Source organism: Vicugna pacos, chromosome 9 (assembly GCF_048564905.1).
Source record: "Vicugna pacos chromosome 9, VicPac4, whole genome shotgun sequence".
NCBI lineage: Eukaryota > Metazoa > Chordata > Mammalia > Artiodactyla > Camelidae > Vicugna > Vicugna pacos.
Genome location: NC_132995.1, coordinates 72,425,555 through 72,452,202, shown reverse-complemented (window position 1 = coordinate 72,452,202; position 26,648 = coordinate 72,425,555). Strand labels below are relative to the sequence as shown.

Sequence of the window (26,648 nt, the reverse complement as noted above, 5' to 3'; positions counted from 1 at the left end):
CTCTGAAGCAAATCTAGAACTTTTGAGTGCTTTGAAGAGTTCTATTTGGACAAGATGCGCTATAAGGTGTGCCCAACTTGAAAAAATATAATTTTATGAACCACACAGTAAGTACCATTTAGTACGGTGAAATTCCAAGTAATAAAAGGATGAGAGGTTTGCATGAAGGAGACACAGGGAAACCCAGATTGGGCATTGAGAGTAAACTGAAAGACAAAGGGGCTATTTTTCATTTCCCAGGATTAAGAATGTGTGTGTGTGTGTGTGTGTGTGTGTGTGTGTGTGTTGTGCTTGGGCGTGAGGGTGGAGGACAGGGAACATTGCTGGCAAAGCAGTCACCCACTGAGCAATTTTTCAAAAACAAATGCCTTTTCAAATTTTGTTGAATCTCTGATAAAAACACGTTGAAGGAAATGTCCAATATGGAATTAAAATTAAAATGGAGCCCATGAAAGACACAGAAGAGAAAGTCAATTTGAGCAGGCTATTTTCATGTCACTTCCATCTCTAACCAGTGGTGAAGACGGCGCCACCACTCCCACCCCCACTTGCTCATTCAAGCCACCAAATAGGTAGAGCCTGACTTTTGGTGGCAGTTTTTTGTACCAGCCCTTTCATACCTGGCTGAGCCTGTGCTCTCTCCCAGCCAGGGTGCTGTGACTATTCCCCACAGGTGCCCACTAACCATCAACTGAGTGAGGTGAGAATCCCATCTTCCTTCGCGCGGAACGTGAAGTGTCTGGAAGCAGAAGCCTGTGTTTCAACCTGATGATGTGTACTTGGTTGGGAAATACTGTTTTTACTAAGCAGTGGTCTTGATTAATAAAGTTGTTTGTTTGTTTGTTTTTCGAGGATGCCGAGGTCTGTCAATAAAAAGATGGCATAGGAAAAAAGCTATAAATTAGTTCTTTGGCCCCTGGATCGAGGGTAGCCAAGCCAGGACCTGATCTGGAGGGAAAAGCGGCGGCTGTCTGGGGGGCGCCCAGCGGGCCAGGGCCCACCCTCCCGAGGTGCAGGGCGGAGGGTGCGGAGCGCAGGGAGGTGTCCCACCCACACCGCCCGACGAGGGCAAACGGGGTTTCTCGGGGGAACGCACAGGAGCAGCCCAGCACGCGCTGCCCGGCGGCAGCAGGCCGGGGCCGGCGCGCGGAGGGCGGAGGGCGGAGGCCCCGGGTGCGCGTCGGCGCGTAGGAGGCGGCGGCGGCGGCGCCCACTCCCCCTCGTCCCCGCGCCCCGCCGCTCGCCGCCCGCAGCCGGGCGCCGGCGCGCTCGGCTCTTTCCGCCGCCGCCGCGGCCGCGCGCTGCCCCGTGCGCTCCGGCACCTTCGGCAATTTCCGTCGGGCCCTGGCCGCCATTTTCTCTCCGCTTGTGTGTCTCGCTGGCTGCGTGGCTCGGTTCTTGTGAGCGAAGCTTTGTCCGGTTCGGCAATGGACGGGTAGGTAGCGGGGCCGGCGAGGCGGCGTGTGAGCGGGGAGCGGGGCCCGCCCTGGGCCCGGGCCGGGGTCGGGCCGAAAGCCGCCGGCGGCCCCTCCCAGGGCCGGGCTGCCGTTACCCCACCCCCGCCCCATCGCACACACCCCTCCCCGGGCGTCCCCCCGGCGGGCTCCGCTCGCGAAAACGGGCGGAAAGCGGGCTCGTGGGCGCGGCAGGCGTGGGGGCGGCGGCGGGGGCGCCGAGCGCCGAGACGGAGCGGGCCCCGGCGGGGCGGCGGGGGTGGGGCGGGGGCCCCGGAACGGCGGGCCCGGCCCTGCCCCCTCTAGGAGCCATTTCGATCCGGAACGTGGGACCCGAACCCGGGCGAGCGGCGCCTGTGGGAGCCCGTGTAGCGGCCGGAGAGCAGGCGGCGGTGTGGGGGTCCCCGGGGGAGAGGAGAGAGGCGCCCCCGGCCCGCCCCGGCTCGGGGAGATGCCGGTGGCGGGAGCTCCCGGGAAAGCTGAGCGGGAGCCGCCGGGGAAGGGGGGGGCGGGGAGGCGTGCGGCGGCGGGAGGAGGGGAGGGCAGATGTCACCCTCCTTTGTTTTCACTGGAGTCCGCCGGTGGGGGCGGGAGGCTGGAAAAAATGCCTTTTTGTGGGGCCTAAGAACGTTCAAGACTTGGCAGAAGGGCCCAGAAATTAAATCATCCAAAAAACGGAGTGTTTGTGGTCGACATCAATCACATGGGCAAAGGCCACCAGCCATGGCAGGAACCAGAGCGGCTAGTCAACACAGGGCCGTCTTTTCAGCCACTTTGACCAGTTTCTGGCACAACAAAAACAACTTCCAAAGCCAGGACCTTGCTGCATCTTTGAGAGTGGAGATAGAATGCTGAGTTAGGTGATGCAAGGGCTTTGGAGAGTGATACGGACCAGGGTCTCCCTGGTGCTTAATGCTCCACATCTGAAAACACTCTTGAGTAATTTAACTCAGTGTTTGAAAGGAGGCACCCTTTAGGACGAACATGCAGCTGTATTCAGCTCGTTTGTGGGGACATGGAAACAGTATCCTCTGAAAAGTACATTTGTTAGAATCAGAGACAGTATTTGAAGGGTCGGAAGTAAAATATGAGTTTATTTTAAGCGTCTGGAGTTCGGTGTTTTTTTTTTAAGATGCTAAATGAAAATCATATAAAAGTTTACAGGGTAATAGAATTTAAAACATCCTAGAGGTTCTGTAGAGATTATTTTCTAAATGAAACATAAATCCAGAGAAGTTCCCTACTCCCCCAGATCAGTGGGGAAATATGGCAAAACTTGCGCTGGAATTCATGTTTCCTGATTCTGTTCAGGTTACTAAAGAGTTGAATTAAGTTTTAAACTGTTAATCTAAGTGTACCATCTCTATAGAAAGGCCATTATAGGCTTTGGGGTTTTGTTCTTTTTGCTGTTTGAAGTGTTAACAAAATACAAAAGTGTGAATTTCGTCTCACGTGTGAAAGTCATTTCTAGAAAGCCAAGTTGATAATGTGTCACTGACCACCACTGTATTGTTTTCCACCTGCATTGTGAGTGGAAGATTTATGAATGATGAATTACCCTAAAAAGTTTCAAACAGTGACCATTTGAAGAAGCACCAAGAGGTTGAAACTTTTTTTTTTTTTTTTTTTTTTACAGAATTGTCACTGAGGTTGCAGTTGGCGTAAAGGTAGGAAAAAATTGAAAGTAATGAGAATTGGTTGTATTGTCATTAATGGAAGCTTTCTGTTGACTTTTGAAAACTAACACAGCTGACAAAACTCAGAACTCAAGTGTAAAGTGTTTTGTACAATTTTTAAAGTTAGACTATGTAAATTGTTTATAACTTAAATAGACAACCATAAATTTTTCTAGAAAGGTAGTCTGAGAATATCATTTTAAAGTAGGTATGAATGGTGTTCAAAGAATTAAAGGTGCTTTCAGACATGGCTTCTTGTGAATAAAAAATGATAACCTAATTTTCTGAGGGGAAATTACAGTTTTAAAAGGACAGATAAGTGATTTGACCTAAATCATAGAATTTTACTAATCTAAGATGTTTTCACTCGTCTTTTGTCTTACGGAGAATGAAATATATTTTGCCATTAATAAGCCTCATTAGAAATCAGTTACCTTGATCTTTAAAAAGAAAAGAAACTTGATTAGGCAGTGAGCTTCAGATTTGAGTCAGAAGTTAAGAGCTGGTTTGTGGGTGTGTTAAAGGAAGATAGGCCTCATGGAGAGATCCTTTGGAACCTTTCCTCACTCACTCTGGCCGGGAAAACTGCTCATCCTTTAAACCTTAGTTCTAATGCTTAGGCCTTTTTTCCTTGGATCCTTGCATATTTTAGCGTCGTGATGTATTGTAAGCCTTTCTGCCCTGTTGGGGCCCGGTCTTGTAGTAACTTTTTAAAAACTTCCTGAGCGTGTCACGGTACCTTCCAAGTCAGGTACTCAGGTAGTTGTTGGAGGCGTTGACATTTCCCCCTTCACGTTCAGCGATGCTAACTGTTCCCGGACAACTTCACCCAGGACAGTGTGATACTCTTTAGAATACTTTTGGAGATATTTTATGTTTTCTTGGTTATTTTCTGCCCTCTGTATCTAGTATAGACACTTGTCCTTGCCTTAATATTTAGACTTTTGTCAAGTTCATATGATGTAGATTGGGGGAGAAATAATGAGTTTTTGTGGGAAGGCGTATTTATTCTTATTAGGCAATGATACTTTCTAAGGAGAGTGCAAGATGTAGATACTGTAGTTACAATCCAAACAGGTGTACTCTGGAAGTGCATTTTATAAAAGAGTAAGTCATGCAAGTCTGAGTTGTCTGCTGTCAGTGTGTGAGGAAAGAAAGAACCCACAAGACTCAGAATGAGCAGAGGGAAATGAGGGGGCTTAGAGGATGCCCAGATTTGGTGTATTGGCTGCATCAGTTTTCTGTGTTAGTAGTTTGAAGAGAAAACGTTAGATAGAAAATGATATAAAAGTCATTTCTAACCTCTTTTTGTTCTGTTGTTTACTAAAAAAGTTTTGATAACTAAAAGTTATGTTTTATATAATTTTCTAGGATAATAAGTAAGAATTTTTGCTTTGGCATCAGACCTATGAATGAGTAATTAAGCTTTCATGAAATTTTTTTAAAAAATGCAAGTAACACATCTGCATGGTTAAAAAAAATTGAAAATGGGAAGTATTTCTCCTTGATTTCCAGTCATGTTTCTTAGGTGTAGGTAATTTATCTTAAATTTTTTCTGGTGCGTTCTTCCTGAAATTACTAGTTTATATATTACCACACATATAAACATTCTTGTTTATTTACACACTTGGATTCATGCCATGTGTACTGGCCCATATGGTACCTTTAAAAAAAAAAAAGTTTTGAGGTATGATTTGACCCAAACTGCATATATTTAAAATATACAGTGTTTTAACATGTATACAGCTGTGAAACCATCAGCACAATCAAGATAAGGAACATCCATTACCCCAAAGGTATCATTTTGCCTTTTTGTAATCCCTCCCATCTACCTTTCTTTCCCCAAGCAACCACTGATCCACTTTCTGTCACTATACATTAGTTTTAAACAAATAGAGTTATACAACATGTACCCTGGGCTGTTCCACTCAGCGTAATTATTTTGAGGTTTTACTCATGTTGTGTATCATTAGTTCATTCCTCTTTATTGCTTGTAATACTGCATTGGGTAGGTGTTCAGCAGTTTGTTTGGCCACTGAACTCTTGGTGGACATTTGGGTTGTTTCTAATTTGGGGCTATTATAGATAAAGCTGCTGTGAATATTCCTGTGCAAGTCGTTTTGTGAGCATAAGCTTTCATTTCCCTCCGGGAAATACCTATGATTGGAATGGCTGGGTCATCTGGTAGGCATATGTTTAACTTTTTAAGAAACTGCAAACTATTTTCCAAAGTGGTTACACTATTGTACGTGGCCACCAGCGGAGTATAAGATTTCCAATCTATCTCCATCCTTTTCAATGTCTGTTATCGTCTGTTTTCCTTGATTATGGACAGTCTAATGGGTATGGAGTGGAACTCTCTTGTCGTTTTATTTGCATTTCTCTAGTATCTGTGGTGTTGAACATCTTTTTGTGGGCTTTTTGCAAGCTGTACATCGTCTGTGGTGAAGTGTCTGTTTACATCTCGTGCCCACTTTTTAAATTGGCCGATTTCTTTGAGGTTTTAGAAGTCTTCATTCTAGTTACCAGTCAAGTCTTTGGTTTAAAATATTTTCTGCCACTTGTGTTTTTGTTCTCTCTTGAAGAGAGCAGTTTTTAATTCTGATGAACTTCTGTTTACCAGGTTTTTTTTTTGGTATGGATCACACACACTTTCAGTGTCATATCTAAGCCATCTCATGTAACCTAAGGTCACAAAGATTTTCTGCTTTGTTTTCTAATAGAAGTTTTTAGTTTTGCATTTAAGTCTTTTTGAGTTAATATTTTGATTATGGTACAGTGTATTAGTCCACGTTTTTTGGGTTTGGATAGGGACCTCCGCTTTTTCTAGCACCATTTGTTGAAAAGACTACTTTCCCCATTGAATTGGCTTTGCACCTTTTTCCAAAATTAGTTGTGTATGGATGTATGATTCTGTTTCTGTACTGCATTCTTTCCCATTTTTTTTTTTTGTCTGTCTAGTAGCCAAAATACCGTCTTAATTACTGTAGTTTTATATTAAGTCTTGAGATCTAGTAGAACTTTGTTCTTTTTCAAAATTGTTTTGGCTCTTCTGGGTCTTTTACAGTTTTGTATGAGTCAGTTTACAAAAAGACCTGATGGGTTTTTATTGGAATTAACTTGAATTTGTAGAGCAATTTGGGGAAAATTGACATCTCAGCATTGTTGAATTTTCTCACCCATAAACACAATTTCTCTCTCCATTTACTTGTATCTTTCCGTTCTTTCAGCATTGTTTTTAATTTTCACTGTACAGAATTTGTGGGGTTTTTTGGGTCAGATTTATCCTTTTTTTGTATTTTTTTGGTACGATTGTAAGATTTAAAAAAAATTTTTGTTATGAATGTATAGAAATACAGATTATTCTTGCTGATTGCTCTTGTATTCAGCACCTTTTCCAAACTCACTTACTAGATCTAACTTTTTTTTTGTAGATGCCATAGATTTTCTGCATTGACTGCTCATCTTTTCTACCTGGATGCTTTTTTTCTTTGTCTTGTCTATGGCATCTAGTACAATGTTTGAATAAATGAGAATAGGCATTCTTTGTCTTGACATTAGGGTGAATACCTTAAATGCTGTTGTTTTTCCTTAAATGTTTGGTACAATTCACCCATGAACATGTGTGAGCCTTGTGTTTGTTCTCTTTGTGGAAATGTTTTCAAACCACCCATTCACCTTACTGAATAGATACAGGACTGTCCACATTATCTGTTTCTTCTTGAGTGAGCCTTGGTAGTCTTGTCTTCTGTGGGATCAGCCCCTTTCACCCAGGTTGTTGAGCTTATTTCACATGGGCTTGTTCATGATACTGCCTCCTTACATTTTTTTACATCTGTTGAATCTGTAGCGATGTTGCCTCTCATTCATTATAAATAATACAAAAATCAGCTTCCTTGAGTTTTTCTCTGTTATTTTCTGTTTACCATTTTATTGATCTCTACAGTTTTAATGTTCCCTTTGGTTCTAGTTTGCTCCTTTTCTGCTTAGTTAACATTGAAATTGATGTCATTGACATGATCCTTTTCTAATACAAAGGTTTAATGCTATGTTTTCCACATAATTATTGTTTTCATGGCATCTCTCAGAATTTGAAATAACATAGCATTATTTCCATATAAATATTCTTTTCATTCAGTTTAAAATACATTTTAATACATATTTTTTATTTCTTTGACCTATGGGTTGTTGAGACGTGGTAGTAAGCTTCCACATATTTGGAATTTTTAAAATATATTTTTCTGTTATTTCTTATTTAATTTCATTGTGTCTAGAGAACATATTTTAGAAGACTTTAATCTTTGTAATTTTGTTTTATTATTTTATGGTTCAAATATCATATATTCTGTTAGTTTTATGTGTACTTGGTAGAGATGTGCACACTGCAGTTGGGTGATGTGTTCTATAAATGTCAATTAGGTCATGTTTATTGATAGAGCTGTTCAAGTGATCTGCTTTCCTGATTTTCTGCCTGTTCTATCACTTGTTGAGAAAACGATATTGTAATCTATATTGTGCATTTGTCTGTTTTTCTTTACAGTCTTGCCAGTTTTTGCTTTATGCTTTTTGAATTTATGATTAGTACATAAATGTTTAGGATTACCATGTCCTCTTGATTCACTGACTTGTTTATTATTATACAGTGACCATTTTTATTCTTGGTTATCTTTGTTTTAAAATAAATAGCCATCTTGTCTTTTGAATAGAGTTCACATGGTATATCTTTTTCCATTCTTTTACTTTCAGCCTGTTTGCATCCTTAAAGTGTGTTTCTTGTAGCATAAAGTTGAAACCTGATTGTTAAATTCAATCTTAGACCCTCTTCTTTTGGTTAAGACCCTGCACATTCGATGTTACATTGTTAGTTTTTAAAGTACTTTTTGTTGTTTTCTGTTTTTTTCTTGGGTTATTTATTCCCTTTTTTCTTTTTTTCTGCTTGCTTTTGGATTGAGTATATTTTTAAAATTGCATTTTATCTTGTTAGCTGAAAACGAGATAGCTTGTAACTGTTTAGTTGGTAGCTGTTTTAGGATTTATAGCATACATCTCTAACTTACCATTGTCTTCTCTGAAGGGATATTTATGCCACTTCACATACACTATGTGGATAAGAAAAACGTCCCCCCTCTTGGCCTGTGTACTATTGTTACCATAACATTTTACTTTTAATGTTATAAATTCTACACTGCATCTTGTGTTTGTTTAAACACCCAATTATCTTTTTAAGACTTAAACAGCAAGAAAAATGGCTTCTACATTACTTATAGTTATGCACATATATTGAATATTCAGGGAGGATTCTCTGCAGGTTTCCAGAGTTGTCTCTCTGCAGCTCTCTTTGGTACTTTGCAATACAAACTCTAGTTGCTTGGTCTTGGATTCTTGGCTCTTAGGGAATTTTTGAAGCACAGGCTCATGGCCTGGTTTCTCTATGTGAGCTATGCTGTGACCTGGACTTTTACTCAAGGGAGTAAGCTGGAATAGTCATGGGCTCACTTCATTTCTTTTCTGACTCTTAGGGGGTCACTGTCCATCATTGTCTGATGTCCAGTGGTCTTGAAAATCATTGTTCTATGTATTTTGTGTTTTTTTTTAAGTTGTTTTAATAGGGTAAATGGGTTCATGTTATACATTCTTGGCTGGTTTGTGAAAACCACAATGCCAAAATTAGTAATTTGTTTTCTACAATGGTTTATGAGAGTGCCTGTTTATCCACATCCTTACCGATTCTGGGTTTTATAAATAGAATATTAGCTAATTTTAGGGTAAAAGAAATTTTGTAATTTATGTTTTGCAACATGTGAGGCTTTTAAAATTTGACTCTGTGTTTCTATTTCTGTGAACTGCCTCTTTGTATATGTGATCTATTTTAATGGTTGTCTTTATTTTGTTACGACTCTGTATAAAAAGAAAATTGATTCATATGCATCATAAATACTTTTTTCTTTTTTTAAGTGAAAGATTCTTTAAATTCTATAGTGCTTTATAATTTTGAAGTTTCTCACACGTGATTGCATATAATCCCGTATTAGCCCTTTTCCCCCTTACCCGGCTCGCTTTCCTCTCCCCGCTGGCAACCACTAGTTTGCTCTCTGTACCTGTGAGTCTGCTGTTTTGTTTTGTTTTATTCACTAGTTTTATTTTTGAGATTCCACATACAAGAGATACCATACAGTATTTGTCTTTCTCTCTCTGACTTATTTTATTTAGCATAATACCCTCCAAGTCCGTGCCTGTTGCTGCAAATGGCAAAATTTCATTCTTTTTTATGGCTGAGTACTACAGAGGTACTTTTCCTTACAGTTTATTACTTTTTGCTTTCTTCATAGTTTTGGACACATAGATAAATTTGAATTATTAAGTAGTATAATCTCATTTTTTGTCTATTAGATGTTTAAATTTTTTGCCTCAGGTTTTAAAAATTGAGACTATAATAGTTTTGAAGATTAAATGTGATTATAAATAAAAAGTATTTTCCATGAGCTCAACCCTCTGTTAATCTTAACTGATTTATATTACATATAGAATATCCAATTTTTTATAGCTCTAGGGTATGTTGAAATCTCATTTATTTCCCTTAAAAATGTGCTGTAGTTACTCAGTCCTCATTGATTTTAGACTCCTTTCTATTTGGTTAGGTCAGTGGGACTAAACAGTGAATTTTTAATAGGAAGTGTTACGTTTCTTCAAGTTTTTTTTTTTATATTCTTTGATATTTGTAATTAATTTCAGGGTTTCCTTTCTGTACTCTTAGTCATTTTACCACTGTGAAATCCTTGGAAAAGAATGGGCCTATAACTTGGGAAGATAGAAATGCATGAAATGATTGCAGAATAATACCAGGTGATACTTAATATCATAAAATGTTACCTTCTTGGTTGCAGGTTTTAAGTATGATGAAATTTGTGGCAGTTCTGTTTTTAGTAAGTTAACTAAATGCAGCCTTTATAACTGGACCATAATGAAGGACCTGTTTGTTAAAGTAAATTGTTGGCTTTTTTCAACTTAAATTTCACTAGTGTTTTGAAAGCGCTGATTGTAAATTGCCGAATGCACAGACAGTTTAGAGATGTCACTTGGCTGCTTTATTCACCATCATTGGCTTCCTTAGATAAATGCAGTGAAATAATGCTAAAAATAACCTTTTTTTTTGGTAGTAGTTGAGCATAATTGACTTATAACAGGTATGTTACCAAAAACTGTGTTTTTTGGGGTCTTAGATTTTGAGTTTTCTTAAAATATTACATAGTTCTTGCTGGGGTATTTATATTAGAATTTCACTTAAAGACAGTGTTTGCTAAATGATAGCACTGAGTTAAAGACTGGTGATCCAGAGACGCCAAGAACAGCGTGTGCTCCTTGAAGGCAGAGACCTCATTTGCTGTTCCTCCATCAGTAGTGCATGCTAAGTGGTGCAGACTCAGAAGATATTCAGTGACTCTTGAGGGGTCTCTCACTTCAGTTATGTGCATAATCTCATGAGCCACTTATCAATAAAAAGATAAATACCAATTTTATTGCACAACATTCTTTTTGCTGGAGATCCAAAAGAGCTATATCTTATAGGACATCATCTAGTTGAAGAATTAAGTATACAAGCTTTCAGCAAATGCCATATGGCTATAGCAGGGGAGATTAGTTTTGGTAGATACAGTTGAAGTAGATTTTTGTGGAAGTGGATTGTGACCTGTGCATTGTAAGTGAGCAGTGTATGTTGAAGGAATGACATGGCCAGAGTTGGTCAATAGGCTGGCACAGATTCACAGCCATTGAACAATTAGTTGAATGTTTTGCATTTTATAGCAAACTGTTTGTACATGAGAGTGAGAGGAAGGATAGAAGGGCAGGTAGGTTGGAAAAGTCTCAAGTGCAGGTTATGAATCTTGAACTTCATGTGGTAGGCTCTAGTCTGTACACCTGTAAGCTTCCGTACAGGAAAATAGCTCGTTACTCTGCTGTCTTTACAATGTGGAGACTGAGCTCCAGAACAGTGGGCTTTGGTTAGTATATGGAGCACTGTGAATTACAGTCGTGAGTCTCTATATAGTCGTTAACTGTTCTGATCTCTTACTTGGTCCATTTGCGATGCTAAACTGTTACAGCTTTATTAATTTAGTTTTAGACATACTTCATTAGGGGCTGAGGTGTTTAGGTAGTGTTTTTACTTTAAAAGTAATGAATGACAAAAATTATGAAAAGTTATGTTTTTGAGCAGTGATTCTTTTTATAACTACTGTGAATTTTGAACATAGAGAAAACACACAATAGCACTCATGAACCATGACAGTTATCTGTTAGTCCCAGCAATCGTCCACAAACAACTCATTACTAAACCTTAGGATGTTCACATTCTCCTTTTCTCTTTCTGTATTATTTTCAGAAATTATTTCATTCATAGATGTTTTGGTGTGTCCCTTTAAAAGATAAAGTCAGTCCCCTCTCCCCTTTAAGGAAATACAATCACAATACTGTTAGGACATCCCTCCCCCTCAAGAAAAATTAGAAACAATTACTTATTGTTCTCAAGTGCCAGGTTTGTGTGAAGATTTCTATTTGTCTCATGAAAATCATAGTATTTTTGCAGGGATTATATTTAGTGGGAGGTGAGGGATCAGGATCAAGTAAGAGCAACACTCAGTAGATTGATAAGCCTTATAAATTTCTTTTGACCTACAGATTCTCCTTTTATTCCTGTGGGGTTTTTTTAAATTACATTTTATTTCTGAAGAAAACTGGTTGTTGGTCTTCACAGAGTTACCCAGAGTCGGTGTCTACTGATCATATAACTTAACATGTTCTCCATGTCCGTCAGTTGGCAGTCGGATCTGGAGACTATCAGATTATCTTTGTTTTAGTAATATTTTAAAAGTGATGGTATATTTGTCCATTAGAAGACAGACGGTATCTAATTTTGTTTGCATATGTCTGTGTGTGATATTTTTCCCAAGAACATTCTTTGTAACTTTTTCTTCACCTTGTGCTCAGCATAGTCTGTGCTGAGTAAACCTCTGTTCATCAGCATTCTTAAAGGCTGCGTACAAAGGCGCGTGCCTTAAAAGTCCAATTAAAATTCATATAATAGAAATACAGTATTAAAATTGAACGTCAGTTGGGACTATTGATGGTGGACAAGAACATTTTTTCATTGGAGGTCTTGTCAAATTAAAAGCACATGATTTAGAATGCACAGATTTGGGTTGGCCTCTAACATTGAACAAAGTAACCTAAGTTTTATTCTTACAGATTTTTAATGGGTTTAATAGTACCTATCTCAAAAGTTATTTTGAGGATTAGGTAATAGCTAAAAGATTTAGCACAGAATGGTACATAAGTTTTCAGATGATGATGGTGCTTATTTTTGTAGTTCTTTCATATGTAAATCTGATTTGGAAGGAGCACTTTACTAGAAGTCAGCTTTAAAGTTATTTTTTTCTTACTGATTCCTAGGAGTTTTTATGTATGGTGGATAATAAAGCATTCTTAGTTATACATGTTACAGATAACTCCTTACTGTCACTTGCTTTTTTATATTGAAGAACAGAATTTGGAAATTGTAGCATCGCATTTATGTTCTAGTTTTAAGAAATCTTTCTTTAACTCAAGGTCTTATATATAGTCTTCTGGATTTTATTTTGAACATGTTTAAATTTTGATTTTCACATGTAGGGCCTCAGTCTACCTGGAATTTAATTTTTGTATCGTGTACTGTAAAGGTTTAGTGATTTTTGTTTTCTCTTGGGTCGCAGATACAGCACCAGTTCAATTGACTAGTTCATGATTTTTCCACGGACCTGCAGTGTCAGCTGTCAGCTTTTCATATATGTATGAAACTTTCCCTGGGCTGTCTGTTCTGTTTCATTGTCTGTTCGTGTCCCACTCACAATGTCTTAATTTAATGTAGTAAGTCTTAGATTCTTGGAGAGTGAGTTTTAGAACTTTTTTTCAAAATTGTCCTGGCATTTTCTTTACTAAAATGTATATATTTAGGATCATTTGGCTAAGTTGCATGACGACTTCTCAGGTTTTGATTATAATTGTACTAAATTTATAAGTCAGTTGAGGAGCACTGTATTTGCATTATCAAAAAATAAGATGGCAGTGCTTGAGAGAATGGTAATATTTCTTTGAAGAATTTTTTCCATTACCTCCTCGTATTTTCTTTATTTGTAAAAGACATGCTTAATTCAGAGAACTTAATGCTTTAGGCAAAAAGGAAAATAAATCACAGCAAATTTTACCGAAGCTAATCAGCATTGTATGTACTTCTAATCATTTACCCTGTGTATTACAGGGATTTTAAACAGCTTATGTATAAGGCATGAGGAAAGAGCGATGCTTTTTTTGGTAGATAGTTTGATTTCTTCCAAAGTTACTGATTTATTCAGTTATTTAGTACTTTCCTAGGTGATTATCTGTTTTACTGAGTTTCAGATTTCTCAGAATACTTTGGCATTTCTGAATTCTCCCCGTTTTTATTTTTGTTAATATTCCTTTTTAAGTTTATCGTTTTTCTTTGTGTTTCTTGTCAGAGACTTTATTTTACTGGTTTTTTCAAACTACCAGCTTTTGTAATTTTTGTTTGTTTGTTTCATAATACATTGATTTCTGTTTTTATCTTTCTTGTTCTGCCCACAGATGTATTTTATTCTTTTGGTCCACTTTAAATTACATCCTGAACATGTTTATTTTCTTGTTTAAAAATGCATTCAAGATTGAGAAAAATCAATTGATACATTTGGGAGTAAGCTTTTGACTTTCAGAGTACACTTTTTCCTTTGTTTTTGAAAACTGAGATATAGTTGACATAAAGCATTAATTGCTTTCAGGTGTACAGCATAATGATTTAGTGTTTTTATATATTGTGAAACAATTACCAGAATAAGTTTAGTTAACATTCATCACAACACATAGTTAAATTTTTTTTCCCTTGTGATGAGAACTTCTAAGGTTTACTCTTGACAACTTTCAAACATACAATATTGTAACTATATCATCATGCTATACATTACCCCCTAAGGTCTCATTTATGTTATAACAAGTTTGTACCTGTGACGATTACCTTCCCACGTTCTCCCCTCCACCCCGCCCTTCCCTTACGCCCCACTTAATGCTCCTGGAAACCACTTAGTTCCGCTTACCTGCGAGTTCAGTGGGTTTTGCTTGTTTGTTTGTTTTTAAGATTCTGCATATAAATGGGATCATACAGTGTTTTCTTTCTCTGTCAGACTTATTTCACTTAGCCTAGTCCCCTCAAGGCCCATCCATCTTGTCTTTTTATAGCTGAATAATATTTCATTGTATAGATTAACCACATTTTCTTTATCTGCTGATGGATACCGAGGTTGTTTCCTTATGACTATTGTAAATAATGCTACAGTGAACATAGGGCTGTAGATACCTTTACAGATACTGATTTTATTTCCTTGACATAACTACCCAGAAGTGGTATTGCTGGATCATATAATTACACCGTGTAAAATTTTTTGAGGAACCTCCATATTGTTTTTGTTAGTGGCTATACTGAAATTTACATTCCCAGCATCAGTGCACGAGTCTTCCCTTTTCTACACATCCTTGCCAAAACTTGTTATTTCTCATCTTTTTGATAACAACCTTTTTAGCAGATGTGAGGTGATACCTATTTGTGGTTTTGATTGGTATTTCCCTGATGATAAGTAATGTTGAGCTCCTTTTCATGTACCTCTTGGCCATCTGTATGTCTTTGGAAAAATGTCTGTTTGGGTCTTCTGCTCATTTTTTAATTAGACTGTTCCATTTTTTTAGTCGTATGAGTTCTTTCTATATTTTTTGATATTAACCTTTTGTATATGACTTGCAATATTTTTTCCCAATTGGTAGGTTGCCTTTTTATCTTGCTGATGTTTCCTTTGCTCTACAGAAACTAGAAGTTTGATGTAGCTCCACTTGTTTATTTTTGTTTTTGTTGCCTTTGCTTTTGAAGCTTACTACCTGTTTTCTCCTAGGAGTTTTATGATTCCAGAACTTGTGTTCAAGTCTTTAATTCATTTTGAGTTAATTGTTGTGTAGGGTGCAAGATGGTGGTCCAGTTTCATTCCTCTGCATCTAGCTCTTCAGTTTCCAACATTTATTGAAGAGACTGTCTTTCCCCATTCTATATTCTTGGCTCCTTTGTTGTAAATTAATTGGACATATATGTATGAGGTTATTTCTGAACTCTGATCTGTTCCATTGATCTGTGTCTCTGCTTTTATGTCTAAAATGTACTCTTTTGATTTATTCATAGCTTTATAATATAGTTTGAAACCAAGAAGTGTCCTCCTCTACTTTCGTTGTTCTTCCTCAAGATTGCTTTGAGTCTTCGGGGTCCTTGGTTGTTCCATAGAAGTTTTAGGATTGTTTTTTCTACTTTGTGGAAAATGCTGTTGGAATTTTGATAAAGACTGGATTGAATCTATAGATTGCTGTGGGTAATATGGACATTTTAACAATATTTTTTCCAGTCCATGAGCATGGAATATCTTTCCATTTATTTGTGTCTTCAGTTTCTTTCATCAGTGTCTCATGTCTCAGTGCTTCATTTTTTTTCAGCTTTATTTATAAAGCTTCACGATATACAAAAGTAGAGTGATGGGTATAATAATACACTTCTTTTGTCTTCCTGTTGTAGAATGTTAAAACAAATCATAGAGACCATTTTTTATGTCATTCTTATCTTCTTCACTTTGTATCTAACAGATATAATCTTTAAAGATGACATTTATGTCATTACACCTAATACAATTTAAAATAAAAACTTTTTCAAGTATAGTTGACATACAATATTGTATTAGCTTGAAGTGTACATGATTTGACGTTTATGTACATTACAAATTGATCATAAGTCTAGTAGCCATGTCACTATGCAAAACCATTGTAGTATTGACTACATTCCCAGTGCTATACCATTACATCCCTGTAACTTAACTTATTTTATAAGTGAAAGTTTGTATCATTTATACCCCTTCACTTATTTCGCCCAATTCCACCCCCACCCCATTACTAACATAATTTCTTAATCATTTAATCTTCAACAGTAGTCAGAATTTCTCAGTTGCCTCAAAAAAGTCTATTGTATTTTCCTTTTGAATTAGGAACCAAGAAAGTCAACATCTTGATTTGGTTAATGTCTTTTACGTCTATTTATAAGTCAGTTCTCCTTCCCACTCCCCTTTTCTTGATTTTCTTTGTTAGAGAAACTGGGTCATCTGTTCTGTACAATTTTCAGAAAATTGTACTTTTAGTGATTATGCCTCCCTGTTGTCATTTTATGTGTTCTTCATATCCTGTATTTACTGGGTGCTTGTAGTTAGATGAGGCTTGATCAGATTGAGGTTTAATTTTTAGCAAGAATATTTTGTAAATGTGCTCTGTGTAATTTCTGATGTAACACATGGGGAGGGAAATGTCTAGTTACCTCTTTGTGATGTTGACATTTATCCGTGGATTCAGGTGTTGTCAGCTTGATGCATCCAATATAGAGTGCTCCATCATCCTTTCGCCTAGTGGGTTTTAGTAACTAATAATTGCAGAATCTCATTGGGTATTGCCAAAACGCTGATACTCTTTTTTTTTTTCTCCTGTATGTATTAGTATTCTATTCAGGAAAACTTCTTTCATCAAATATTTGGTCATTCTGAAGCACCCTTATTACAAGAAAAGCAAGATAGATGATCACTTAAAAAAATTCCTGATGAATTAGTACTCTAGCATTTCCAGTGTAACTAATGTGAGTGCTTTGTTGCTGATGTTAGTGTCATTGTGAAGGCAAGGATTTTCACATTTATTTTCCAATCTTATTGTAATGATCATTTATTTAAAAATGTTTCAAATTCTCACCTTGTGCCAGCAGCACCTCATAATACCAGTAGTTTTGATACTTGCTTTAAGTATCGTTTCTTGCTCCCAAACTTTAATTAGCCATTTCTTTAAAAAGTCTTGTGTCCGTTGGTGGGATCTGGTCATTAAGTACAATAATGTACGTGGAAAGTTGCCAATTGCTTGTAGGTTGTTGCTGTTTCAAGGCCTTATCGATGGACAAAGCTAACAAAGTTTTTTTTAAGGCAAATATATTTTTGTTTGTATCTCTTATACATTGAACACTTGCTTGCTAATGTTAACATCATTGCATATACACCAGTTTTTTTTAAATCAGTATTACAGTAATATTGTAATATAGTTTTGCAATTTGTTTGCAGTTATGTTTGTCCTCAAAATGTGTTCTGCAAAGAGTGTAGAGTATAATTACAGAGTTTTCAGGTTTATTGAGAGAATTCTGTGTGGTTCTGCCAGAAAGCTGATAGTTAGGTTTGTTACATTTTATTTCGATTTTTAGGGAATTATTTTTTTCAGCTTGATTACTTTTTCCAAAGTCAAAACTGTAAAACAGGCTGCATTCATAGTAGCCTTTCACTCCTTTCTACTCGGCTTTTTCTGTCTCGTAAGTATCTATTTGCGTTAATCCTTGGTTTATCTTTTATTTTAAGCAAAAGTTAGTTTCTGCATCCTTCCTCCCACCACCTTAGAGAAAAGGTGGCACAGTATACGCAGGATTTTTGTGTCTTGCCTTTTTGACTTGATGATAAATACACCTTGGAAACCACTTCATGGCTGCGTATGGGAAGTCTTCACTTTGTACCGCTGTGTAGAAAGTGGGAGTGCCTCGATTCCTCATAGCCGGTGAGGTTTGTTGTCAAGTAGTTGAGATTTTGCCAGTCTGATAGGTGAGCTGGCATCTAAGCCTGGTGTTAATTTGAGTTTGTTTTTAATGTGAGGAAGATACTAAACAATTTTACAGTTTAAAGATAATTTCCATTTCATGTACTAAGAACTAATTTTATGTCCTGCCTGTTTTTTTTTTTTATGAGTAACTGGTCTTTCTAAATTTTTATAATAATCTGTATTTGAAGTTTACGTTCTCTTTCTGACCCAAGTTTTTAGGAACTACTTCAAAATTTTATCTGAATAACTACAGCAATTGAGTTATTCTATTTTTTTTCCTCTTCAGATACCCTTTTGTGTTTGCTCAGATAATATGACCTGTATAATTTCTTCTTTATGGAACTTACTGATGTATTCATTACATAGCATGTGATCTTTTGTGACTTTCGTGGACATTTAAATACAGTCTAAATTGCACATAACTGACATATACATCAAGTGGAGAATTAAAAAAACTGCGGCACACTGATATACTGGAAAGCTCTGAAGCTGTTGATAAAATAAAATCCATTAATATGTGCTGATTTTTTAAAAATCAGTAAGCTATTTTATCAAATATAAAGAATAATAGTAAGCAACACGTGGTGTGATCCTGTTTTGTATGGATATTAAAAACTTGTACACATATGTAAATTTGGGAGAAGGAAATGTATTAAATTTAAGGATAATAAATTTTGTACTGAGAAGAACTTTAATCTTTTTGGATTTGAATTTTCTGAATTAATATTTGGAAATAATAATCAATAGTGAATGTTACCAGTACCGTTGCATATACCTTTATGCTCCTTTTTAGCCCTCTTCCTGCCCTGCTATGGTTAGTGACTGCCATAAATTTTATGTCTTACTTTTTCATACATGATTTTGTCACATGTTACAACAAAAATATATTGGTTTTTTAAACATTTTGTATTGATTTATAATCATTTTACTAAAATATTTTTTTGAGTTTTTAAAAATAGTAGGTCTCACATTTCTGTGACTTATGGGGGTTTTTTTGGTATACATGTATTTTTATTGAAGTATAGTCAGTTTACAATGTCGTGTCCATTTCTGGTGTACAGCACAATGCTTCAGTCATACATGAACATATGTAGATTCGTTTTCATATTTTTCACCATAAGTTACTACAAGATATTGAATATAGTTCTTTGTGCTGTACAGCATGAGCTTGTTTATCTTATGACTTGTGTTTTAAATTCAATGCTGTTTAAAATAGTTAGCCCTATTTTTGTATGTAGTTGTATAATACTAATTGCTGTCATCTTTTAAATAACCCAGTTTGTTAGTTTCATGTGGATGGATGTCTGTCATTTAAAGTTTTTGATTTTAAGAACAGTTTTTATACTTATTGGCACTTGCAAGAGTTTTTGAGAGTATATATAAAAGGATATTTGTTACTGGAATGCAGAATATAGTAAGCTTTACGAGGTAGTACTACGTTATTTTCCAATGTATGGTTCCATTTTGTGTTCTTACCAAGTGCGCAAGAGTTCTTGCTGTTACAGATCCTCATCAGCGTTTGGTTAAGAATTAAATTTCTTAATTTTTGCCCTTCTGGTGTATAATATCTGCTTTAGTTTTTCCTTGTATTTCCTTAATGATTCATGAGGTGTTAAATCTTTTTTTCCGCCCTAACATATTTATGGTCATTAGTGTTTCTTTTTTTGTGAAATTCTTTCAAATACCTACTTGTGTCTGTGCCTAACAAAAATTTGAATTTAACTAATTTTGTAGTTTTTTATGCATTGTGAGTATTGATTGTTTGCTGGTTATTTGTGTTACTAACATCCTCTTTTAGTTTGTAGGTTGCTTTGTCACCACTTTTGATGAGTAAGCGTTATTAATTTTAATTTGCAGCATCTTAATAGGGCCACAAGTTCCTTTGCTATCCTAGTTGACATTATGTGTTCCCATTCTTTATCCACCCATTTTAACTTTTTTCTTGTTCTTCTGGATGTCTTTCATGTTGATTGTTGGAAAATCTTGAAAATAATCCCTTTTAAGTTTTTATCTGTTGGGACACAATCTTTATCTGTTAAGTTTTTTTCATAGAGATTTTCTGGCCACTTTGTGGTAAAACTTAGTAGTATTTTCTGTTATGGTTAGTTGTCTTGTATTTTTTTTTTAAGAAGTCATTACATACTCATAAATAGAAAGATACTTCTGAAAAATTTTAAAGTCTTTTATGTTTGACTCTAATTCATCAGAAATCTTTTGAATTCGTTTATTATATTAAGTAGGGATCCAGTTTCTTTAGTCATTAAATTAAAATATGCAGTGTGTTTTTTCACACTACAGAGGTATGTATCTTAGGGTAAAGGCTAAGCTACTGTAACAAAATGCAGAACATAGTGGCATAAATAGCCTAGGAGTTTATATTTTGTAAGCAAAAGTCCTGCAGATGTGAGAAAATGGTATCAGTCTGCTGCTCTGTAAAGTTACTCATTGGCTTATCTTTTTCATCTGGGTTGCTTTGTGGCTCCCTGAGCTTTTCTTGTCTGCATGGTCTGATGATGTATAATTGTTGCTGTCTTTTTTTTTTTCCCCTGTTGATAAGTCTCACCCAGAGTTTGCTTGTTTTGTTGCCTTGTTTTCAAAAGATCAGATTTTGGTTTTATTGATCCCTATTCAGTGTGTCATTGTTATATGTATTTCATAGGTAGGGATCACTCATGCACTTCCTTGGCAACACCTTTGTTTTCAGGAAAGCCAGGAGTGCTCACATGAGTGAGAATCTTCCTTTCTCTTTGAAAATCTAGTTTTCCTGAGAAAGTTGATAATTCACATCCTTGTCCCATGTCTTTCTGTCATGGTTCCCTCTTCTGTAAAGGAGAAATTAGTTTCATTGCTTTCAGTCCTAAAGACTGTCGGTGCCCAGGGACTGTTAGCCTCCGGTCTTGCTTGCTTTCCTGATAGTTCCAGCAGCACTTCCATCTGGGAGAGATAGATGGTAGTTGAACCATCATGATGAACAGAATATCCAATAAGCAAGAAAAGAGAAAAGGAAGCAATTTTTGTTACTGGAATGAATGCCAAATGTTTAAACTACTTTTTTTCCTCACTTATTTCTTTCTCTTGTTGATACATGGATTATATTTTCCTAAGTGTCTTTTTGCAATGCTAGTTTTAGTGAAATCGTCATTGTTAGTACCCAGAAGGAAAAGTTTCTGTGGTCAGATTTAGACAGACAGTGCCCATCTATCTTAAAACTAAATATTTTTAACTGAATCTCAGATCAGTTGCTTAGATGAATTCAGTTTTTTTTAAAAATACATAAACTTGTATTTGGGAATATTACGGTGAACACCACTGTGAGCCAGGCACTTTGCCTGAGTAATATAATATCTCATCTCAAGGATTATGATACAGATGTTATTTCTTATTTTTCAAATGAGGAAGTTAAGGCTTAGAGTAGTTAAGCAATTTGCCAGTTACATAGTTAGTAGGTGGAAGTGTAACTACAGAACCTTTTTTTTTTTCAATGCCATATTGCATACTTGTCATAAAAACAAAGAAAACTAGGTTAATCCATCACATCAGTTGATGGACTAAAATAGAAGAAACTACATGATCATATTACTAGACTGATAAAAAGCTTTTGACAGAATTCAGCACCCATTCATGATAAAAATTCTCAGTAAAGTAGGAATATAAGGGGACTCACTCAACTTGACAAATCTACCATAAAAAGTACAATTCACATCATGTTAACGGTGAGAAATTCAGTGCTTTCTCACTAGATCAAGTACAAGGCACGATGTCCCCTCTCATCACTTCCATTTAACATCTTCTTAGAAGTCCTTGCTGATGCTATAAGGCAAGAAAAGGAAAAGGTATACAGATTGAGAAGGAAAGGTATAAATCTGTTGTTTGTAGATGACATGATAGTCTATAGAAAATCCAAAACAATGGATGAAAAAAGCTCATGGAACTAATCAAGTTTTGCAACATTATAGGATACAAGGTTAATATACAAAAGTCAACTGCTTTCCTGCAGTGATGTTGAACAAGTGCAATTTGAAGTTAAAAGCAAAATACTGCTTACATTAGCACCCCCAAAACTGAAATACTTAGGTATAAATCTAACAAAATATAGAAGATCTACATGAGGAAAACTACAAAACTCTCATAAACGAATTTGAAGAACCAAATAAATGTGGATAGATACTCCATTTTTATGCATAGGAAGACTTAATGTTGTCAAGAATTCAGTTTTTCTCAAATTGATCTGTAGATTAAGTGCAATCCAAGTCAAAATTCCAGCAAGTTATTTTATGATTATCAACAGACTGAATCTAAAATTTATATGGAGAAGCAAAAGACCCAGAATAGCCAATACGCTATTGAAGGAGAAGAACAGAGTTGGAGGACTGATGGTACTCAACTTCAAGACGTACTATGAAGCTGCAGTAATCAAGACAGTCTGGTTTCAATGAAAGTATAGACAGGTTAATTAGTGGAACAGAATAGAGAGCCCAGAATAGAGCCCCCCATAAATACAGTCAACTTGTCTTCCGTAAAGGACCAAAGGCAATACAGTGGAGCAAAGGTAGTCTCTCTGACAAGTGCTGCTGGAACAACTGGACGTCGTCATGCAAAGAAGTGAATTGAGACACAGACATTACATCCTTCACAAAATTATTTGAAGATGGATCATAGGCCTAAATATAAAACGCAAAACTATAAAACTCTTAGAAGATAACAGAAGAGAAAATCTGGATGACTTAGGTATAAGGATGCCTTTTTAGATATAACACCAAAGACATAATCCATGAAAGGAATAATTTGATAAGCTGAACGTCATTAAAGTCAGTAACTTTTGCTCTGTGAAAGGCAGTATCAAGAGAATTAGAAGACAAGCTCCAGGTTGGGAGCAAATATTTGCATAAGATTCATGTGATAAAGACTGTCACCTAGAATATACAAAGAACTCTTAAAACTTAGCAGTAAGAAAACAACCTGATTAGAAAATGGGCCAAAGACCTTAACAGACACCTCACCACAGAAAATATACAGATGGCAGATAAGCATATGAAAAAATGATCCACGTCATATGTTGTGAAGGAAATGCAAACTAAAACGAGAGACAGCTTATTAGAATAGCCAAAATCTGGAACACTGGCAACGATCAAAGCCCATGAGGATGTGGAGCACCAGGAACTGTAGTGCATTCTTGGTGGGAATGCAAGATTGCATAGTCACTTTGGAAAACAGTTTGGTTGTTTTTACAAAACTAAACATCCTTTTACAATACAATCCATCAACTCCTTGGTATTTATCCAAAGGAGTTGAAAACTTATGTATACACAGAAACCTGCACATGGATCTTAATAGCAGCTTTATTCATAATGATCCAAACATGGAAGCATCCGAGGTGTGCTTCAGTAGGTGAATGGATTAATAAGCTGTGGTGCATCCAGACAGTGGGGTGTTTATTAGCAGTAAAGCAAAATGAGTTTTCAAGCCATGAAAAGGCATGGGAGTGCCTTAAATGCACGTTACTAAATGAAAGAACCCAGTCTGAGAATGTTACAGGCTGTGTGATTCCAACTATTTTCTGGAAAAGGCAAAACTGTGGAGACAACAGAAAGATCAGGGGCTTGGGGGTGGGGTGTGATTGTGGATGAACAGGCAGAGCATAGAGAATTTTTGGAGTAGTGAAAATACTCTATATTATATTATAATGATGGCTATATGTGTCATTACATATTTGTCCAAACTTATTGAACGTACAAAATCGTGAGTGAACCCTTAGGTAAACTGGACTTTCGGTGATTGTGCTGCGTCAGTATAGGTTCATCCTTGGTAATGAAGGTACCAAACCGGTGGGGGATGTTGATAATGAGGAAGGCTGTGCATGTGTAGGGTCAGGCAGTATATGGGATATCTTTCCCTTCTCAATTTTATTATAAATCTAGAAGTGTCCTAAATTTTTTTTTAAACTAGGAAACATTTTTCTTGTTGATAGTGAACCAGTAGTGCTTATCAGCAGTTCTTAAACTTTAGTATGCATCAGAAGCAACTCAAGATTGTTGGACCCTGCCCCCAGCATTTTATTCAGTAGGTCTGGGATGGATCTGAGGACAGAGATTGCTAACAAGTTTCCAGGTCTAATGCTGGCCTAGGGACCACACTTTGAGAATTTCTTAAGTATTTAATTCTGTATATCATGTCCTTATAAAACAGTGCCAGCTGAATCTTCCATACTTTGATAAAAAATTAAACTTGATACAAATAGGGTATCAACATGACTTGATAGTATGTTTTAATTTTTCTCATGCATGTATTTCTCTGAGCATGATGCTAAGGGATAGAAAGCTTTGAAAATAACTAGGGAGATGATGTGTGAATGTTTGTTTACCATTTTGAAGTTATAATACAACTTATTAAATGTGAGTTTAAACACAAATTAGCATAAAGTTTATGGTTAATTTGGATTTTTTTGGACTTTATGAATTGCTTTGGTAAATTGTCTCCTTTATACATTTTTTCCATTTTGGTGGTTGCATTCAACTTTGTACTGATTGATTGTTTAAATCAGCTAATCTTGATTTAGTTATTTTAAATATTAATACCCATGTATGTAAATATACACATACTTAAAATAGGCAAAACAAATGATTTAGCTGTTTTAAATATTAGTCTGTTCACACATACTTTTGTAAATACACAGATTTTTTTAAATTGCTGAAGCAACATTGGCTGGTTTGAACAGCAGTGTGGTTCTGCGACCATGTGACTTACAGCCTTTTCTCTAAAAGAATTAAAGACATGATTCAATCTCTTTTTATATTGGCAGAAAGAAATTTCTCATTCCATCGATCTTGCCTTTGCTTATAGTGTTCTAGATAGTGAAGTATATACCTAATTGTTTAATTTGAATGATGGTGCTAAAAGTGAGTTGTCCAACTCACCAGTGTAAAGTTCTCGTTTTCTAAATACCTGAGTTACCTGGATGAATAAAGGGCTCTGAGGTTGGAGGATTCACAGAATGTCTGTGAGAAAGTCCGGCTGCTGTGACATTAGTTGGTTTAGTTAAAAAAAAATGATGTAATTCTCCAAAGCTTTGATTATGGAACCTAGTCATTTTTCCTATTGTCGTTTGGATTTGGGTGAAAGAAAGGAAGGAAACACTGTGGATTTTGTGGAAAAGGAAGATGAATAGGAAAGTGGAGTTGACTTTTTATTTTAGGGATTAAAATTTTTATTCTTAATTGTGTAACACCTGACATTAGTTTTTCAGTAACTATTTGAAAAGTTACGGGTAAGTGGCAGACTTCCAGAGTAATATTTTTGAATTTAAAAGGAGTCTTACGCTATTTGTTCTTGTTTTTTATAGAGAGGATCTGACGAACTACTCTCAGGCAGTGTTCTCAGTAGTCCAAACTCTAACATGAGCAGCATGGTAGTTACAGGTAAGTGTTCCTCTCTTGTAATGAATGTTTGGGTGTCTGTTTGCCATTTTACAGGGCAGAACGTTAAAACTAAAATTGAGTGTGTTTTACCAGAACAGCCTTTAGTTTTAAATGTTTTATGGAAAGACATTTTAGATGAAATTTTACTAGAGTGTATATCTGTCAAGTGAAAAAGCCTGAAGGTTACTTTTGTGGGTTAGTAAATCTAATTGCTTTTTTTTAAAAAATCACAGAAATTAAAATTTTTTTCTTTCATGTTACCAGTTCCCTCACTCTCACCCTTTTTGTACTTTGTGTTTAGCTTTTATATTTGTGTATTATAGAATATTTTTAAGTATTTCTTTTCTGTCCTACAAATCCTAAAGTCTGAACTGTAAATATATACCAAAAGATTCAATTACATAGTTGTCTTTTTGTGCAGTCTTTTTTCTTTGCTGTAACAATATTTTAATTCTTTGAATTGATTTCCTTTATGTTACTTTCTTGGAAATGTAAGATGATTTATTTATCTTCATAATTAGAATTTTTTTCCTTTAATTTTATGTCTGAAACAATGTTTATTGTTCATAGTATCTGTTGGTTGTTTGTAATGTCTGTCTATAAATATAGGCTAATTTTTAGACTTTAGTTTTATGATAGATGGACTAAATTTGAATCTGTTGATGACTGAATTAGTTTGCCTTATAATCTGATATTTTACATTATTTACCTAAAACCAAAGTTTCATTTTTCTAAACCCCTTCCTGAATTACTTGTTTAAGGAATTAATTATATTGGGCAATACAGAGACTGTAAAAGACTTGGAAGCATTTAAATTTTTTTTAGGTAGCCATTGCTTATGTAAATGTACACACATACACGTCCCTGACAGTTAAATAAAACATATAATGAAGTACTTACCAAATATAGTTATAATGATGTTAAGATGAATTGGTCCACATATCATTATTACTGAATTTTCTGTGTCATGATTATAAAGGAAAATCACTAGGCCATGATTTTGATAGTCAGGGTACTATGTACAAATAATTGGGCAAATAGGATCGAATATCTAGCTCTGCTTTACTAGTTTCATTTTTTTTTGAAATAGTACATATAATGATTGATAATGGAAATGTTTTTAAAATTAGTGTGTAGGGCTATGACAGAGTACTGGTAGCAGCCTTTCCTTCTCTCCATCTTCCCCCAAAATCAGAAACTATAAAAGTGAATAAAATACATGGGACAGCTGTTGTTTGGAATTGATGAGTAAACAGGACAAGATCATCCTTGAGATACAGGGAGCATGAGAGTCGTGTGAATACTTTGGCTTTTCTGCCTTTGGTACCCTGCTGTTGTAGCACAGGGTTGTGGAGCCCCAGCAG

General features: G+C 36.1%; 1 protein-coding gene across 9 annotated transcripts in view; it reads left to right on the top strand.

Moving 5' to 3' along the window:
* The first annotated feature begins 1,140 nt into the window (after positions 1–1,140).
* The window catches only part of PTBP2 (polypyrimidine tract binding protein 2), a 70,442-nt gene continuing 44,934 nt past the window's right edge, over positions 1,141–26,648 (top strand). For 8 of the 9 annotated variants that reach the window (XR_012075996.1, XR_012075995.1, XR_012075994.1 and 5 more), the window contains exons 1-3: positions 1,306–1,435; positions 3,091–3,121; positions 25,209–25,284. Coding sequence is in view for 6 of the 9 variants with exons in the window: in XM_072968156.1 (XP_072824257.1) it covers positions 1,428–1,435; positions 3,091–3,121; positions 25,209–25,284 (115 nt within the window). In the remaining 3 variants the exon portion in view is untranslated. Of the gene's footprint in view, positions 1,436–3,090; positions 3,122–25,208; positions 25,285–26,648 lie in introns of all 9 variants that reach the window. The other variant, XM_072968157.1, reaches the window with a different exon arrangement.